Source organism: Poromitra crassiceps, assembly GCF_964638095.1.
Source record: "Poromitra crassiceps genome assembly, chromosome: 18".
NCBI classification, from domain to species: domain Eukaryota; kingdom Metazoa; phylum Chordata; class Actinopteri; order Beryciformes; family Melamphaidae; genus Poromitra; species Poromitra crassiceps.
The window spans coordinates 12,132,250-12,151,639 of record NC_139636.1 but is presented as its reverse complement, the minus strand read 5'-3'; the positions used below and the strand labels follow the sequence as shown (position 1 = coordinate 12,151,639).

The 19,390-nt window shown below is 44.4% G+C and overlaps 1 protein-coding gene across 1 annotated transcript in view; it reads right to left on the bottom strand.

Moving 5' to 3' along the window:
- Nucleotides 1–16,142, bottom strand: part of lamb1a (laminin, beta 1a) — a 65,032-nt gene extending 48,890 nt beyond the window's left edge. Inside the window, exons 1-7 of the mRNA XM_083654947.1 lie at nucleotides 16,014–16,142; nucleotides 12,434–12,666; nucleotides 8,738–8,876; nucleotides 4,691–4,764; nucleotides 1,812–2,000; nucleotides 1,510–1,573; nucleotides 1,071–1,273 (exon numbers count right to left, since the gene is read on the bottom strand). Coding sequence (XP_083511073.1) covers nucleotides 1,071–1,273; nucleotides 1,510–1,573; nucleotides 1,812–2,000; nucleotides 4,691–4,764; nucleotides 8,738–8,876; nucleotides 12,434–12,666; nucleotides 16,014–16,044 — 933 coding nt within the window. The 5' untranslated portion in view covers nucleotides 16,045–16,142. The remainder of the gene's footprint in view (nucleotides 1–1,070; nucleotides 1,274–1,509; nucleotides 1,574–1,811; nucleotides 2,001–4,690; nucleotides 4,765–8,737; nucleotides 8,877–12,433; nucleotides 12,667–16,013) is intronic.
- Nucleotides 16,143–19,390: the final 3,248 nt, after the last annotated feature.

Genomic DNA, 19,390 nt, shown 5'->3' with positions numbered 1-19,390 from the left:
TATGTTGTGTCTAGTACTAGAGTATGTAACTAATTAATTCTAGAAGTATTGTATAAAAGGCCTATTATAATATAGTATAAACATTATCATTATATAATAAGCATCATCATAGACTTTTGGTATCGCTGGTAGGCTGGGTTATGCACAGGCTTTTTAAGTGAGAGGTTCTATAACAGTAGAAGCTCGCAGAGGCCTTTCCCTACTTCGAAGGACAGCAAATGGAAAAAGTAGGTTTACCTCTGCATGTGAATAAGCTGTTAAAAGTCACCGCACTCAGTGCAGAGCTGTGTGCAGGGTGGTTCGTAACATGGTTCCCGGGTCATTTGATTCATAGAAGTGGTTTGGACTTTGTGGATTATGTGATCTGGGAAAGGCTGCGTTGTGGACCTGCTTGTGCGCATCTCTGGATGGGGTGAGATGTCAAAATGCTGATGATGTATGCTGATAGACAAAAGTTGCAAAACCAAAAAGCAACTTTATAATAAATCCCTCAGTTAAGTTTTTCCTTATAAGGAAAAAAAGGAGGGAACTGTAGATAAATAATCCTGTTCATTACTACTCCAGGAAGATAGAGGGCGCTGTGAACTGCAGACACAGTGTCTGGGCGGAGCCTAGACCAAAGGTTATAAAGAAGTAAGACCTCCTTTGTTCAGGGTCATTTGCCATCTTGAGGAAGTAGGGTAAGCAGGCAGTGATCCGGATCCGTGTATGGACTTTTGTTTTTGTAAATAAACTATGTTACAATTTACTCTCTAGTAAATGGACTTATTTAAAGGTTAAAACGAAATATCTCACCACAGCTTCCTGACTGGCAATAAAGACAAGCTGTAAAAGTGAACCAGACAAAACACAGACTGAGTCTAAGCAGAGAATGATACAGAAAATTTTAACAGGAAATGCATTGTTTAGATTTCCTCTGATTGGCAATACTCACACACGCACACGCACACGCACGCGCACACACACACACACACACAAACACACTCACACACATACATACACACACACACACACACACGCACGCACCCACGCCACGCACACACCCACGCACACGATCCATTTCTACTCACCATGCCCTCCATGGCATCCCCGGTGCTCTGGACGGGCGCACACTCGGAGGCGTGGCCATAGCAGAAGCAGTTCCCCCGCACCACCATGTCGTACACAGCATAGTAATACTTCTCCTTGATCTCCACCCTGGAGTCCAGAAGGTTGTCGCCCAGCGTGTGCAGCTTGGTGAACTTCACCCGCAGGTTGGTGATCTTCAGCATGTCTGCACACACACACACACACACACACATTACACACACGTACGCACGTATGCCCACGCGCACACACAGATTTCCGCTCGGAAACTTGAGCAGTTGCGGTAACGACGTGCTGTTTGGTGAACGCTGTTAACTCCTGCTGCTCCTGTGCACGTCGTTAACTCCTGCGAGAGTTAACGCGTTCATGCACAACACAGGAGACAACACACGATTGTGAAAGTGTAGAGTGAGAGTGACTTACTTTGGATATGAGGGCTGTAGGGGTCCTCAATCCGGAACGCAGGGTCTAGAACTCTGAAAATAACCTGCAAAGAGCCGTTGGACGACACACTGATTACAGATTCACTGTTGATTCATTTGTATAAGTCAAATAAGAGCAATGCCAAATTGAAGAGTTCTATTGCAAAACTCTACATATTGATTTTTTGCAGTTAATTGTTCAAGCAAGGACTCCACTTGTTATCCTTTAAAAAGTAGCAGAATTTAAGTTTGTGTCGTCAATAGTAACGTTTGAGATGTGTGGATCTCAGGGCAGTTCAGTACCTCTCCCTCCGTGGAGGGCTCGATGTCGGAGTAGCGCGAGTCGCAGATGACCTCGTCGACCGTGTGCATGGGCCCCGGGGACACGGCGGGGAAGGACGACTCACAGTCGTAGGCGAAGTAGCGGTACACCTGCCAGCTCCTCCCGAAGTCTGAGGAGCGCTCGATCACCATGGCCGCCGGCCGGAAGGTCTGGGCCCAGGAGAGAGGACACACCAGTCAGAATGACAAACAGGAGAGAGGACGCGCCAGTCAGAATTACGAACAGGAATGTGTCTCTGTGACATTGAAGACCCCCTCCAGAGTGTTTAAGAAAGAGCTAGCAGACATGGCCTGTTTACAACAGACAAGATGTATGACCTGGAGATAGACTGGATCAGTGTTGAGTTAGAGGAGCAGGACAGACATGTGTTTGTTTGAAAATGTCCCAGATTACTTTAATTGAAGACTTTCTCAGATGTTTCACGTAGGGATGGGCATCGTTTAGTATTTTTCCGATAGCGGTGCTAAAATGATACCTTTCAGTGCTTAAACGTGCCTGAAGCCTTTTTAATACTTTTGAACATTTAAAGTGTAATGTTAGTGAAGGTGCGTGCGGCGCCGGTTCCGGAGCACCGGAGGGTGGATATTTCACTCAGCAGCTCGGGCATGGCACCTAAATGAAGCACCTAAATCTGTTTTGCAATTGGGTCCGGTAAGTACCAGTCATGAAGGTACTGGACTGGTACCATTATGCACATAGTCAGACTGAAACTTACTGATAGTGATCTATGTGACAGGTGCTCCCATTCTGAACTAGGAACCTTTATGCATATATTTTGGAATTGTACAACTGTTAAATTAATCTGGGTACATCTTGTTGAAACATTAGTAGATCTTCCACTTTGCCCAGCCCTCTGGCTTTTTGGTTATAACCTAAACGTAATATCATACGCAGTGAAACGATTCTTGCTGTTTCGACAGCTGCAAAAAAGACGATTCTTAAAAGAGTCTGGGCGGTATTGTTTTATGATATCTCTCTTTTAGAAAAATCTAGAGCCAAGCCAAATATTTCTTCTGTTTTTGTCTTTTCCTTTCCAGACTTGAGTTGCAGTGGAACCTGTGTTTTTTCTGCTTGTAAATTAGAGCTGGACGACGGGCCAGGTCCACGATCGTGTTTCGTCATCTCGGTGGGATTGAACTGTGGTGATATAGCGCTTTTGCTATGCCTCCATTTTATTTCTTACACTGCATTCTGCTATGTACTGTTAATATATATATATATATATATATAAATATATATATATATATATATATATATATATATATAGATATAGATATAGATATAGATATAGATATATAGATATATATATAAAAGAGAGATGCTGCAGAGTGAGACTCAAAGCTGTAAAGCTGCTATTAGGCTATTAGGCTGTCAGCATTAACTCTGACAGAGTAACGCCATCTGACCTGCACACAGCCGGGAAACACCCCCAGGCAAGCTTTTACCACATTCCACAGGCTTACACAGCTATGTGTGTGTGTGTGTGTGTGTGTGTGTGTGTGTGTGTGTGTGTGTGTGTGTGTGTGTGTGTGTGTGTGTGTGTGTGTGTGTGTGTGTGTGTGTGTGTGTGTGTGTGTGTGTGTGTGTGTGTGTGTGTGTGTGTGTGTGTGTGTGTGTGTGTGTGTGTGTGTGTGTGTGTGTGTGTGTGTGTGTGTGTGTGTGTGTGTGTGGGTGTGGGTGTGAGGAAGTGAGCGAGAGAGAGAAATAAAGAGAGAGAGAGAGGAGGAGAGAGAAAAGATGGAGACAAAGAGAAAGTAGTCATGTTTACATTTTAAAGAGCCTTGCCTTCTACTTCTATTGATAGATTGATAGATTGATTGATAGATACCGGTAGATAGATTGATTGATTGATTGATTGACATTGAGGTTTTGCGTAAATTCTAAGCAAACTTTCTCATTTCAAAATTTGAATCAGGTGCATTTACATTGATTAACGGCTGTAAAGCGAATAAGTAGGCTGTGTGGGTGGGGTCAGGTGAGACAAGATCATAGCTGGAGAGAGCTTTATTTGCCACAGATACGTAGTAATTATTATGTCATGTAATCTGCTGGTGGCCATATTTGTTTCTTCCCGGCGGTGATGAGTAAATAGTATGGCCATTATCACAGGAGAAATGCCCCCATTCTACCACGCTTGCCATACATCTGGGAAACGAGATGCACAAAACAGTTGCTTGAGGAGTCACCGTGCAAAAGGCATTTTATGGACGGAGTGAGAGCCTTTGGGGGTAATACTTTAGGATCCAGAACATTTGATCTGCTGCAGGATTATCGGGTCATTTGCATCGCATAGCCAAGCTGCCAGCTGTGCAGGACGCTTTTTTTCTTCCTAGGATGGGTGCAGGATGACCATGCGCCGAGCTAATTTCATTGGTTGATGGGTCCGGAAGAAGCCGGTCACTGCTCTGATAGCTTTCTAACTACCGGTAGTTTTCGAAAAAGACCGAAAACCACCTCAAGCGAGCGTACATTTTTTTTTTGCGAAATTTAGCCGTTTCCATCATTTTCTACATTTTCTAATCTGATACTTCAAAATGTGCATCAAAATACACTGGAAACATGAATAAAGAGAAAGTGAGTACGGAGGAAAGAGAGGACATAAGAGTGAAAGAAAAAGAGAGCAAGAGAGAGAGAGAAGGGGAGCGAGAGAAAATATGTGAGAAAGTATTGTGTGTGTGTGTGTGTGTGTGTGTGTGTGTGTGTGTGTGTGTGTGTGTGTGTGTGTGTGTGTGTGGACCTCCCAGGGAGAATAGCTTAGCTTCCAGGAACCCCCCCCCCCCTTCCTTCCCTCCTCCCCCTCCCTCTCCCACACTCCCCCACGCCTCTTCCTATTGGTCACCTTGAAGGTCATGATGAGATGGGTGAAGTGAAACTCCGCCTCCAAGTTCAGCTGGATGGTCACATTCTCCTGACCTGCAGAGAGAGGGGAGTGTGGAGAGAGAGAGGGGGAGAGAGAGAGGGAGGGAGAGAAAGAGCAGATCAATCACACTGTTCTGCCTGCCCGCACTCTCACATTAACATTTTTTAAAGACTCCCCCCAGTGCAATATGTCCAGGGCTGTGCAATATTGAACAATTATAACATGGTCTGGGTGAGTACTCTTCTCGGATTGGCCGGCAGGTGTGCGTTAAAACCGTTTAACGCACATGTGGTCCAGCTCAAGTCTAATCACATTGTAAATCCATCCGCTAGCCAACCTGCACAGTTTAATTACGGTAAACGGCACAGCACCACCACAGGGAGGCGATGTATGCGGACTAGATTAACATTACCTCTCGACGTTGCCCGATCGTATCCAAAGTTCGTCGTATTGGAGCACTGCATTTCCATTGCATTGCGAATGCTTTTATTTTATATTGTTGGCAAATTACCACGGTATAAGCGGGATAACAAACTGCCAGCTGTGCAATTTTAATGCACTTTGTGAAGGCAACCTCGGCTACAGTACGCCTCGCGTGGTTCTTCGCCTCCACGTCGTGCATTAAAATCATTAAACGCTCACCTAGCAGTTGATTATCCCTTACGCATGTGTGCAACAAGTATGCAATATGTGTGCAATATGTAGCTAAGTATCATTTTTGTCCTGCACTCAACTATGTATAGCCTACTACTGAACAAAAATATAAACACAACACTTTGGTTGTGGCTCCCATTTTTTTTTCAAGACTTTTTCTACGCACACAAAAGGCTTATTTCTCTCATATTTTGTTCATAAATGTGTTTAAATCTGTGTTAGTGAGCAGTTTGCCAAGACAATGCATCCACCTGACAGGTGTGGCATATCAAGATGTTGATTAAACAGTATGATTATAGATGTATAAATGTTGCTACGGCTGGCGCGCGAGTAGGGTAAAAAAAAAACATATATCTCAACGGGCTGACTCATCAAAGGACGGTGCTGTGGCTCTACACTACAGGATTGGGGATTCTAGAGCAGGTACATAGACGTCTGTTCAGGTGTGCGTTTACTGCGATGGTTGAATCCCCGATGCTGTCTGCCTGGGCTGGGCTAGCAGCTAAATGCTAACTCTGCTGAATGGGGAGAGAACGGGTAGGATTTACCCCACCCTGACCACGCCCCCACCAGCCAGCTACCCCGGCGTCTACGACGAGACATCGACTCAACCTATTGCACAGGTTACAACACAATGCTATACAGGTTACAACACAATGCTATACACGGTTACAACACAGGTTACAACACAATGCTATACACGGTTACAGCACAGGTTAAAACACAATGCTATACACGGTTACAGCACAGGTTACAACACAATGCTATACACGGTTACAGCACAGGTTAAAACACAATGCTATACACGGATGATGATATACACGGATGTCTGGAGGGAGCGTGCGATTGGCATGCTGACTGCAGGAATGTGCACCACAGCTGCTGCCCGTGAATTGGCTTGGAGACACATTTCTCCTGCACAATTCTTTCATTTAGAGAAATCTCTTGCTTAGCAGTAAGTAACATTCTCTTTGACCTAAACTGTCAAATGTAAATGTTATGTAGTAGAACATCACATTCTGACCATGGACTCTACATGATTCAGTCTCTGTCTCATAAGTCAGAATGGTCTTAAACCCACACTCAAAACTCTCCCCTCAAAAAGGGAAAAAGCGATCAGGAAGAAGAAAGGGTTTTAAGAGGAGTGCAGCAGAGGGAGATGGGATGACATACCGGGGGGAGAGATTGAATGACAGAGAGAGACTCCCCACAAGCAGGCAGAGAGGCTCACACAGATGGAGGCAGGAAGGGAAGAGAGAAAGAGAAACAAAAACAGAGTCATCTGGACTTGTGTCAAGCCAAGAACAACAAGCAGGACCCTCATCCACTTCTCCATCCACTTCCTATGGAACGGAGAACAGCCAGCAGCGCGTCTCTCTTCCCATCTTAGGCATTTTCCTGAGAAACCTCCAGAGAGCTTCTTCTTCCAGCTACGTACGTACATGTAGGCTGCTGGGTGTACAGAACAGTCTGACCGACTACTGTGTTGCGGGTCAAGGCAACCTGAAAGTGTCAATGGCCTATTCTTAGTGTTTAACGCACGCTGTTTACCTGCGTTTGAAAGCCCCAGATAATAGTGGTCATTCTGATGTGAAAAGGTATTAGTGCCTTGCTCTATCCATTGCACTAGCTTTAAACTAGCGGGGGAAAAACACAGAGAAGTGGTGCCTTGTTAACGCCTGCCTCTTAGCATTAATGACACGCTGTGCACACTTTTACAAGCCGGGCTACATCCTGCTAATCATTCCCGAGGGTTCCTCCCGTCATTCCAAAGTTTACTGACAGGTCACCGTGTCTCGCTGGTCAGCCATTGCTGGCCTTTGTCTTTGAAGGCCTCCCTCCTCCTACAGCCTGATTACAGTGTCTTTACACACAAACTAGGAGATGAGAAAGCAAGAGGGCACAAAGACAGAGGCACCAAAGAAGAAGGAAATAGAGTCACCTTTAATTGAACTCTTAACCCAGACTTGTGTTTTCCCATGAGAACTCACAACCTAGTCACCAGAATAAAACGTCAAGGTATCAAGAGATATCAGGGTAAATGCGAAACAAAACGGCTCGTTGATTTGAAAACATCATCGCCTTTCCAACGTTGAAATAAATGCAAATAAAACTTAACTTAACTTTTGGTTATGTTTAGGCAAGTAAAACACCTTTTGGTTATGTTTTGGCAAGTAGAACAACTTTTGGTTATGTTTCGGCAATTTGGTTATGGTTAGTAGTATGGCTCGTGTAAAAACGTTACTTAAGCATAATTTCTACTCGGACACAAAAAAAAGCCCTCGCCGTGTTCGCCGTAGGGCTGCGCTGTGGCGTGCAGCTCCCCAAAAATGTGAGGTCGATGCAGCTGACGTGAACAGAGCAAGTATACTATCATGTAGAGGGGGAGCTAACAGGAGAGAGTGAAAGCTATGACCAAGTATACACACTACATTCTCTCCTTGGACTAACTTCTAGTCAACGAAATCCTCGTGAAATCACACAATTTACTCATTTTGCTGGGGAGTCCTCTGGGACGCCCTCGTCAAGCTGACGTTCGTGTATGTACGTCTAGCTGCCGCCGACAACGTCGTAAACTCCAGGCTACGTTGTCTACGACGTCGTCGTAAACTCCAGGCTACGTTGTCTACGGCGTCGTCGTAAACTCCAGGCTACGTTGTCTACGACGTCGTCGTAAACTCCAGGCTACGTTGTCTACGACGTCGTCGTAAACTCCAGGCTACGTAGTCTACGACGTCGTCGTAAACTCCAGGCTACGTAGTCTACGACGTCGTCGTAAACAGGCTACGCTGAAGCACGTTTCCGCCTTTAGAGTTGAAATGTTGACTTTGAACACTGGGATGCGTAACCCCGGTCTCCAGTGTCGGAGGCGAAGGCTTACCCACATCCGCCACCCAGACCACAACCCCGTTACTTGCCACCGTGCTATTGCAATAGCAGACTGTCGAAATTTACACGACGCTACATGTCTAGGCGTTGATATACACACGCGTCTAGAAATGTTGATATGCTCCGTATTTTTGGTTCAGAAACGTTGACATTCGCAGCGTCCCGGTGGCGCGTACCACTAAGGCTTAGTCCTTTGCGTGGCCGACCCGGGTTCAAATTCGACCCGTGGTCCTTTGCCACATGTCATCCCCTGTCCCTCCCCACTTTTCCTGTTTATCTACTGTCCGATCCAATAAAGGGTATAATAATAATAATAATAATAATAATAATAATAATAATAATAATAATAATAATAATAATAATAATAATAATAATAATAATAATAATAATAATAATAATAATAATAAAAGAAACGATGACATTCTACATATCTGTGAATTGCATAAACGCAGCATTGCCAATGGCGACCAGGCTGGAACTCACCGTTCTCTGACTGCCACCATGTCTTGAGGCGGTTCTGGGCGAACGTGCTGACGACGTTCTCGACGCGGTGGCTGTTGACCTGGTCGGTTTGTTTGTTGTAGAGCGCCACCGAGTCGCACGTGAAGCACTTCTTCTCATCCTGGTGAGCGGGTTGGAGGTCGGGGAGAGAGAGAGGGGGAGAGACACAGGGAGAGGAGGACCGTCAGAGAAATTCCTCACATAGAATGCTGATCTTCTCCAAGCAAGGGAAGAGATAAGGACGGCCGTTGAAGAGGCCATTCATGGTAAAGTCATTGAAATGGGGGCTTTTTGTTCCGCCTGTGGACGGTCTACAGACTCTACACCAGTGAGTCTCAAGTTACCATATCAAGGCCCATAATGTGTCCACATTAGGCCCACAGACCCCCATTTGAGGAGACTTTTGTCTCTCGAGCCCAAAGATGAGAATATTGTTGGATATAATTTTGTCCAGAATTGCAAAACTGTCGAGATAACAGAGAAACTATGGACAAAACAGTAATTCTTCTACATTCTCTAAATGTGATAACTTCTTGTAAATTTTACAATGCATCCATTTGTTTGAAACAAGGAAACCCTGGTGGTAACCCCGAAACCCCACGTTGAGAACAAAATAGGAACTTGGGGACTCTTAAATCAGATTCAGATTCAGATTCATTTATTACGGACAAATAAGGGCAAGTGTGTGTGCCAGAAAGATGTGTATGCGTATGTGTGTGTGTGTGTGTGTTTGTGTGTGTGTGTGTGTGTGTGTGTGTGTGTGTGTGTGTGTGTGTGTGTGTGTGTGTGTGTGTGTGTGTGTGTGTGTGTGTTTCAGATCGGAAACATCTGGATTGTGCTGCGGGAAAGCCCTCGGTATCTTCAGCAAATCCGTGTGTCTAGTCTGGAGCAACATACTGGACATCTGTGCTGCTTCAAACCCAAGAGCATGTCAACAGCAAGTCAATAACAACACATGTTGACGCATAGCATGTGTGTGTTGTGTTGAGTAGAAACACAAAATAGCAGGTACATCACAATGAAAAGTAGTTAAATAACTACATATTAATAACTGGACAAAACAACAAAACAGCTTGTCAAACTAAAACTAATTTCAGAAAGTAGTTCAACCTAGGGTTGTGCCATATCGTATCGTGTTGACGCGTTGGCTCCCGCAAGTTGATCAAAGTTGGTCAAAAAAGAATGCAGGATGTCCGGTCAAAATAAGGCAGGATATCTGGTTATTTCCCCAATCACCTGCCTCGGTTATGTTTACAAACTTTACAATGTGTCAAGATTGGTTGAATACCATCGAACTTCCTTTAAGGTCTGAAGCATTTTTTGTCTTTGGAAGATGACAACTTCCTCTGTCCTTATTATTGTCTGATTTTAATTGTCTGAAGCACAGACTGTCTCTGGAGAATTCGAAGATTGTGGAAGAGAGACTGTCTTGAGAGACTTAAGCAGAAAACATGCTACAACGTCAAAGCCCTCGCCGTATGCGCGGAGGGCTACGCCGTGGCTGGCGAGACTGTCGTCACAGCTGGCGTGCAGCTGCCCAAAAATGTGACTTGATGCAGCTGAACAGCGCAAGTATGATATAAATGGGGAGATAAATAACAGGAGAGAGTGAAAGCTATTACCAAGTATATGCACTCCATTTCTCCTTGGGCTAACTTCTAGTCATTGAAATCGTAGTGAAATCACACAATTTACTCATTTTGCTGAAGACTTCCCTGCGAGCCCCTCATCAAGCTGATGTTCAGGTATATACAGTAGGTCTAGCTGCCTTCAGCAAGGCTCCAAGTCCAGGCTGACATTGTAGCATGTTTCCAGCTTAACTAATCCCCCAACACTGCATAGCCTATATATGATGTGTGTTGTCCCAAACTAGACACAAACACATGTTGAAAATTCTATTAACATCGCTGCTTCTCTCATACAAAGCCTCCTTCAAGCAGTCATTAAATAATTTCAACTGAAGTCAAAGGAGATACAATCTGTTGGTTTTTCTACAGCCAAATCAAGCCTATATTTGATTACATTTCAATAGAAACAAAGGCATCACATAGACCTGTGAGGGGACTGAGCCTGAGAGATACAGGCCAACATCATTAAACATTCATGCTTTGTTTGAACAGACTTTGAGTGAATCTCTGCCGACACGTTCGCTCTGATAAAAAGTCTTTGAGGTTGGGCTCTTGTTTGCCTTTCTCTACAGGAGATGTTGGACCATATCTCCTGCCATCAGGGGTCTGTCTGCGCCCCGACAATGCGCCCTCATGCATACAAGCCATTCATCTCCAGACCGTCCCAGGCAGGCTCTTGTGTTGGTGTCAGAAGTCAGGCAGCTCTTTATGGGGGGATTTTTGCGACAGAGGAAACGGTCTAGACTCTGAGACCTCCTCTCCTCTCCTCCCTCACTCCTCCTATGCTCCTGGAGCAGGGGGCTAAGAAAACAGCGTCTCACTGAGGGGAAGCGGCTGGGGAGTTGGATCAGGTCCACCCCCAGCAGACGAAAGCTTTTAAACTAACTTTTCATTGCATGAAATAATAAAACATTGAATGCCAAAATGCCCACAGCGAGAAGCAAATTACTGTATGTGGTTGATTTCCGCACAGCGGATATTAAAATATTGTTATCGTAAATCATGTTTGATTATGAGTCAACTTAATTGGTGCGTTTGTTTTGCTTTCTTTCATTATCTGATCTATAGTGTAAAATAAATGTAAAGCTGATTGGATTCAGCCGTTATCCACCACAGACATCTGATCATCTCAGCATGTGATGGTCATGGATAAAAAATATGAACCTGTCTGCAGTGGTGCTATTGAAATACACCACATTTAAGGAATGCCTGGTTATTATATCATTATCATAATTATCATCAGAGACAGAATAAAAGTACTCCGTGAGATGAAAAACCTGAAAGATTTTGCTGGCAGGCGATCATAAAGGCCATTACACACCAAGAGCGACGCGAATAAACAGCACAAGATTGCGAGGAACATTTTTACCCACCTGTCAATCACAGCAACACGTGTACATGTCATGTCGGAAGCGAATTTCTGAAAAATCGACCTTGATCTGAAAAAATATGTGCCCCGGAGTTCGCTCGGTGGAATTTGGTATTGGTATGCACGGTTGCATTGACTAGACAGGATATAGGTTTGAAAATATTTAAAAAACGCCCCCAGTGTGCAAGGACCTCAAGGCTTCACAAACATTTCAAGTGAACGAGCATCAGGTCAAGTTCAGACCACAGAGCTGCAGGAGAGAAAGGTTTAGAACAGTGGTTCTCAATGTGAGGACCAGGGACCACCAGGCGGTCGTTGAGGGGGTTCTAGGGGGTCCCCAGCAATTGTTAAACTTCACCATTATTTAATTGACAAGAAGTGAACACAATTGGAGAATGTAGAAGAATGAATGTTTTGATCCTAGTTTCTCTGTTATCTCTCTACCTACAATACAGACAGTCATGGAATTCTGGACAAAATCATATCTAACAATAACAATAGCATCCTACAACAGGTGCAAAGAGAGACTCTCATTGGGCTAAACTCTACTGAATTCAGTACCAGTGAAATGAATGTGATAATGGTATATAATGGTTTATACTGCCCACCTCAGGAACAACCTCAAAGACACCTGGAGGTCCCCAGACCCCAGTTTGGGAACCCCCAGAGAGGCACATTTACCTGTAAGTGGCTGACGATGCAGAAGGGTTCGGGCTGGCGCTGGCCGCAGGTGGAGGTGGAGGAGAGCTGGTGCGCGCGGCCGATCAGGAGGTCTCCGGTGGCCGGGTAGCAGCTGCCCTCTGTGCACACGTCACTGAACTCAGGGAGGCCCCAGACCTCCTGCTGGGCCTCGAAATCCAGGGCCCCGCCACTCTGGGCCTCACCCTCCCGGGCCAAAAGGAACGCCCCCGTCGCTGCACAACAGGAGGAAAGCAGGTTGAACCACGTGTTTCAGGCAAGAGCAGATTTATTTGACCCATTCTTTGGTTCTTTGGCATAATGGAGACAGAGCAGATCAGGACAATGAGCGACAAAGATCCCAGACAGGATTCAAACCCACGGTGTCGTGGGTTCACGAGCCACCTGTGGACGCCCCACTTCAGCTTCACGCTGAATCTGCTGCTTCATTACTTCTGCTCTGATATCATAGTGGAGCAGATTAATGCACTTTTAATGTAAAATCGTTCACAAGCGGAAAGAAGGAGCCTACCAAAATTGTCACTTAAATACTCCTTGGGGACTGTTCTTTTGATAAAAACCTATTAGCCAAGCAAAAATCAAGATTTTCCCAATATGGCCGCCATTTCCACCACGGAAATATTATTTTTGGGGGCAACTTTGTGTAGAATTGTCCAATATGAATGAGCTTGCTATCAAAAAAATACATTTAGGACCACAGATAAGGCAGATGTAAATAAAAAACAATTCTGGTAATGTTAATCCCATGGCCAGAAGAAAATCCCAAGACTTGTCGCTGACGTTAGTCTCTTTTCTCCAGGAGGGTCTGAAAAGGTGGTCTGAGTCAGATGCAGCCATGAATGCGAGTGTGTAACGTTATGTAGTGAGACTGAGCCAGTGTTGGTGTGAGCGCACTGAGTGAACAGCAGCAGGGAGGAGAGGGGCTGACTGACTGGAGGAGAAAGCATTGTATGTAGATTAACTACCGACAAGCGGAACCGGTCAAAACTAATAACCTTACATCCCTTCCACGCTTTTATTAGTGACTAGTACCTTGAAGGTTGTGTCGGAGTGGGATCAGTCAAATGAAAAATCCGGGCCGTGAGGACTGCTGGAGGTTTTTTTTTAGATTTATTTATACGGTGTCACCGGTAACACTGGTGTTGTCACGTGTTTATTAACCGGTGGGAAAATGTCCACACTGTGGCATCCCTAGTATGCATCATGTTTGTATCCTCTCGGTTTCATTTTCCGTGGACACCGTCGGCCTGCCAGAATTCATATTTGGCATGGGTACCGGCAGAGGTCCCGAGCATACGTGACAGGCCCAGATTTTTTTATTAAGTCATTATGGCCGATTAAATGACCAAAAACATCCAATTAGTCATAGCACTACCCACAGCACCCAGCAGGTAACACCCAGACATACAACACACACACACACACCAACCAATTAGTGATATTAGTGATTATGACTACCCACAGCAGTCAGCAGGTGCCCAGACAGACAGTGATTGCATGCTCCAGCAGGTATCAGCAAATAGTGATAGCACTATTCTCAGCATCCAGCGGGTGGCACACACACACACACGAATGCGCGCACGTACGCGCGCGCACACACACACACACACACACACACATGAAGATGCAGTAACCAGCAGGGGGCGATATAGCCACTAACCTGTCTGTGTTTTCGGATTGTTTTTTTTAAGCATACGAAAAAAGACACTGTATGTGTGCAAAGACCTATGGTCTCTTCTCAGTCCCTAAGCCCTAAGTTCTGAACGGAAACTCAGGTAAAAGTGTGGGAACTCAACCTCACTGTAAACCGTTTGCTTTCTCTTGTCAAGTTTAAACTGACGATGCTGTTTGATAAACTGATCTTGTGGCAGATTCACTCAGGAGCCGCCTTTCCTTAACCAAGTCGTACAGGACTTTTCTCTTACTTTGATGTGTGTTTGACTGTATTTTACTTTAGCCTCCAGTTGTTTGTCTGCAACTTTAATGTTTATCAAGACACTAGACAGCAGAGCAGAGCTATTAAGACAGCTCTGAAAAAGAGATAATTTGCTAAGAAAGGCTTAGTAACTAAGCCCCCTAGCCTTTCCTTCAGGAACCATCTGGGTGCTGACTCGGTTCTTTTAAATTAAATTGTGTTCTTTCTTTTTATTCTCATTCCATTTGTATTGTCATTTGTTTTATTCCTGTAAAGCACTTTAACTTGTGGTAAAAAGGGGGGGGGGAAAGCACCTTATAAATAAAGTTTATTGTTGTTGATGTATTATTAACAGGATTCCAGCTTCCAGCTTTGAAGCAGAGAGAAGACATTTTTCTGGCCATCAAATAAAAAAGACAGCATTTCCCACGGATCCCAGCTAACTGTGTGAGGATGTGAAGTTACACACAGCTGGAGCAGATCACGTCTTGCACTAAATAAATCAGTGTCACATGCAGCGAGGCTCCGTGTCGGCTAACAGGAACAGTGTGCTGCTTTGCACTTCATGCGGAGAGAGTTACACGCTTTTGGGTCTCACTACTCTCAAGTTAAATTGAAACATTTACAGAAATAGCATAGATAATCCGCAGAAATGAATCACAAAGTTATTCAATGGATGTATTGTGGGATGTAGTAGAGCAGTGATTCTCAACCTTTTTCATACCAAGAACACATTAAGTCCACACAAGAGCAACAGAGCTCCGATATGTGAGATTTCTGTCTCTCAGACCCAAATCTGAGAATATTTGTATTGTCAGATATGATTTTGTCCAGAATTCCATGACTGTCTGTCTGTATTGTAGGCAGCAGAGAGATCACAGAGAAATGATCAAAACAGGCATTGATATTCTTCTACAGTCTCTAACTGTGTTAACTTCTTGTAAATGAATAGGGGTGAAGTTGAACAATTCATCAGTTTGCTGGAGACCCCCTGGAGCCCCCTCAAGGACCCCTGCTGGTCCCCGGGCCCCATGTTGAGAACCACTGCACAGCCCAGCCTGCAGGCAGCCTGCAAAGAACACTAGAATGTCCTGCTGCTCCAGTAGAAGTAGGCTACTGTTACTTTACTGTTACTTTGTTGACATTTTAGATGAAGTAGGAGTAGAAGTAAAAGGCTACTGGTGTAAATGTACTAGCCTACTGAAGTAGTCTAAAAAGTGTCTCGTTTAAAATGTAAAAGATAGTTTAGAATAGAGAAGGTTGTTAGCTGTGATCTCTCCCATGTGGTTCAGTTCAAACTAGATTGTTTTTATTTGAGGATTTGTAAATGACAAAATAAAGTGCAGAAACAAAGTAGTAAATACTTATAAAGTCAGATTACTCTTCTCTGTGAATGGATCCACAATTTGGCCAATTTATAACTTTTCCGTTTCTGATGGAGAAACATTTCTCTCTGGCATTACAATTCCTATGCTAAAATGTAGGCTACTTTACTGCCTAAACTTTTGTTTTACAGTAGCCTGCTGATCTTCAGTGAATGTAATGACTCCATCCTCACAGCCTCATTCAACGCTGTTTTATTTTAATTGTGAAATGTTGTAACGCTTTTATAATGTTGCAGCAGATTTGATGAAAGCAGAAACTCACCGAGCAGCGCCGCGAGTTCAACAAGCAACATGACGCCGGTTCTTCTGTCTGTTTCTGTGTTGTCTCCACACCTCCAGACCTGCAGACCCCTCTGAAGACCTCCACAGACCTCCAGAGAGCCCGGGCCGTGTCTGCCCGCCCACCCGCTACCTCCACCATCAAGTCCCAGAGGATAAAGCTAACTGTTTCCTGTAACAACTTTCAAAATAAAATGTCATTAACGTTTGTACAACGGGCTACACACATATAATTATTAACATTAAATTATGATTATGATTACGATTATGATTATTACTACTACTACTACTGTAACCTAAGGCTAACCTACTACTAAACAACAACAATGTTTATTTTTATTTCATTTAGAACAGACCTTACCAAATGCTTGAAATAATAGCTCATGAAATACATTAAAATGTGTAAAAACAATGAAGAACCACAAGATAATGAAATGCAATAAAAGAAGAGTGTAAAACAAAAAAGCTGTAAAAAACGACAGGAGAAAATATAGCATCACACAAGGCACATTTTATCTATCTATCTATCTATCTATCTATCTATCTATCTATCTATCTATCTATCTATCTATCTATCTATCTAATCCATCTATTTACCTATTTTAAAAGTCCATTTCGTCCAACAGTTTTATTGTGAAACAAAAATCGCCTAATTTTCGGTCTTATTTCCCGTTACCCTGGTTAATTTTGGTGGGCTTGACTGCCCCTTCCCACCCTCTTCCTCTCCCTCTCTCTCTCCCCCCCCCCCCCCCCCCTCTCTCTCTCTCTCTCTCTCTCAATTCAATTCAATTCAATTCAAAGGGCTTTATTGGCATGATAAGGTGCATCTTACATTGCCAAAGCATACATTAGCAACACTTAGCAATTACAGAGAATCCAAAACAGAAAACAAGGCATTTTGTTCATCTCTCTCTCTCTCTCTCTCTCTCTCTCTCTCTCTCTCTCTCTCTCTCTCTCTCTCTCTCTCTCTCTCTCAATTCAATTCAACTCAAAAGCCTAGGTGCATCTTTACATTGCCATCTCTCCAGGGGCGGACTGGGATCCTAATTCAGGCCGGGCATTAGATACCAAGCAGGCCAGGCCGATACGGGCCGACGCGCGTGCCGGCGTCCGAAGGGCGGCGTCGAAAAATTTGGGCCGTTTGAAGCCCAATTTGGGCCGTTTGAAGCCAGATTTGGGCCGTTTGAAGCCCAATTTGGGTCGTTTGTAGCCAGATTTGGGCCGTTTGAAGCACAATTTGGGCCGTTTGAAGCCCAATTTGGGCCGAGTCCAATTTTACAATGAGATGCACCCACTTAACCCTGAATAAAGTAATAAAACCACTAGTAAACCAGTAGGCGGCGCCTGGGATGCTGTTCAGTGAGTGGCGTGACTGCGAGCACAAAAAAAAAAAAAAAAAAATCAGGCCAGGCCAGGCCAGGCCACCGGGCATTTGCCCAACGTGCCCGATTATGCAGTCCGCGCCTGCATCTCTCTCTCTCTCTCTCTGGCAACACTGCTTCCTTCAGTGTGCAGAACAGATGCCCCCCCCCCCCCAAAAAAAAAGGCAGGCAAAAGCAATGTACCCATAACTTCAAATTAGTTAGGCTAATTGAAATTATAGGTTTTGCAATGAAGAAAAATAAACTGTAATTTGATTTGACAGCCCGTTCTCGCACTGTGTCAATTTGTGCACCGGGTAGCCTGCCCGGTGCTTTTAACCACCAAGCGGACCGTAGAATGCTGCGATTGTCGATTGACCAATCAGAATTGAGTATTCAACAAAGCTGTGTAATGAATCTATATAGTAGCCTACTATCATAGTATTATATTCCCCTCCCCCCTCTCACACACACAACTAAACAATACATTCCACAGACAAGACCCCCCCCCCCCCAGCCCCATGGCCCTGGGCCCAGCAGGTTGAGGTGGGCTACTAAAGCCTACCTACCTACCTACCAATTGACCTGAACACTGCAGAGAGAAACTTCCAGATTTCCAAAGTGAGCACCTCCTCTCCTCTCTGCTCTCTCAGGCAGGCAGGCAGAGCCCCGCTGTAATAACAGATCATCACCAAACACTCAACTTGAAGGGCATTTGTGTGTGTGTGTGTGTGTGTGTGTGTGTGTGTGTGTGTGTGTGTGTGTGTGTGTGTGTGTGTGTGTGTGTGTGTGTGTGTGTGTGTGTGTGTGTGTGTGTGTGTGTGTGTGTGTGTGCATTAGGGCGGGGGTCCTGACTCGTTTGGGGAGGGGAGAGCTGTTCCCGCTCTGTTCCCTGGGAAAGGATGAACTTCAGCTGGTTACTTCATCCTCACTCCCGGAGTCTGTAAGCCAGGGATACTCAACTTGCTTTGCCCAGGGGCCACTTTTGCAAAATAACAGGAGGCCAGGGGCCAAGTAATAAACAAATATTAATATAAATCTTTCTGTAGCGGATTGTAGGTTTTTAGGGTGTCAGCCGGAGTTTAGTCTCACAATTGTTTGCACACAGGATAGTTAGTTAGGTTAAGTTAAGTTAGTTAAGTACTATACTGTAAGTGCCTGGGCAGCGAGCAGATAGCCATATTTGACAATTTAGCTGCAGCTCAGTCAAATTTGATTTAAAATTAGTTTTCAATTGTGAATTAGAAAATGGTCAGGGGGCCACTCTGCACCCCATCGCGGGCCGCATCTGGCCCCCGGGCCGCAAGTTGAGTATCACTGCTGTAGGCTATGTGTCCTTAAAATCAGGTAAAGAAAGAAGAGGCTAAAATCAGATGTACAGTAAAGAAACGAGAGGCAGGGAGCTTTGGAACAGCTTAACATGGATGACTTGTTGAGGTTTATGGTAACAGACTCTTCAGGATTGCAGACATGCTAGTCTCAGATCAGACGCTCCTCTGTGACTGCTGACCCAAAGCGCAGCAGGCTCTGACCTTTGACCTCCGGGGTTGGTTGTAATCTGGGCAATTTAGGAAGTGAAGCTCATTCCACTGTTATTAACTCATTGTAAGCCATTGAGTCATATTTTAGAATGTTTTACTGAGACTAAGAAATAACACATGAATACAGATTTTTACCCATCAAACATTGATGAAGCGGTAGACCTTTTTTTTTAGTAAAGTAATCACGAGTGTAATATGTGTGTGTGTGTGTGTGTGTGTGTGTGTGTGTGTGTGTGTGTGTGTGTGTGTGTGTGTGTGTGTGTGTGTGTGTGTGTGTGTGTATACTGTGAAAGAATTTAGACTTTTACTGTTTATTTTGACTGTGAATACTTCTGTATTTTTGCTGAAGAAAACATTTGAATGCAGAACTTTTATTTTTAAGGAAGTATTTTTTTCAAGGCTATGGAGTAGGCTATGGTATTGCTTTGTTGACACCAGCAAGCTCATTTTTATGGACA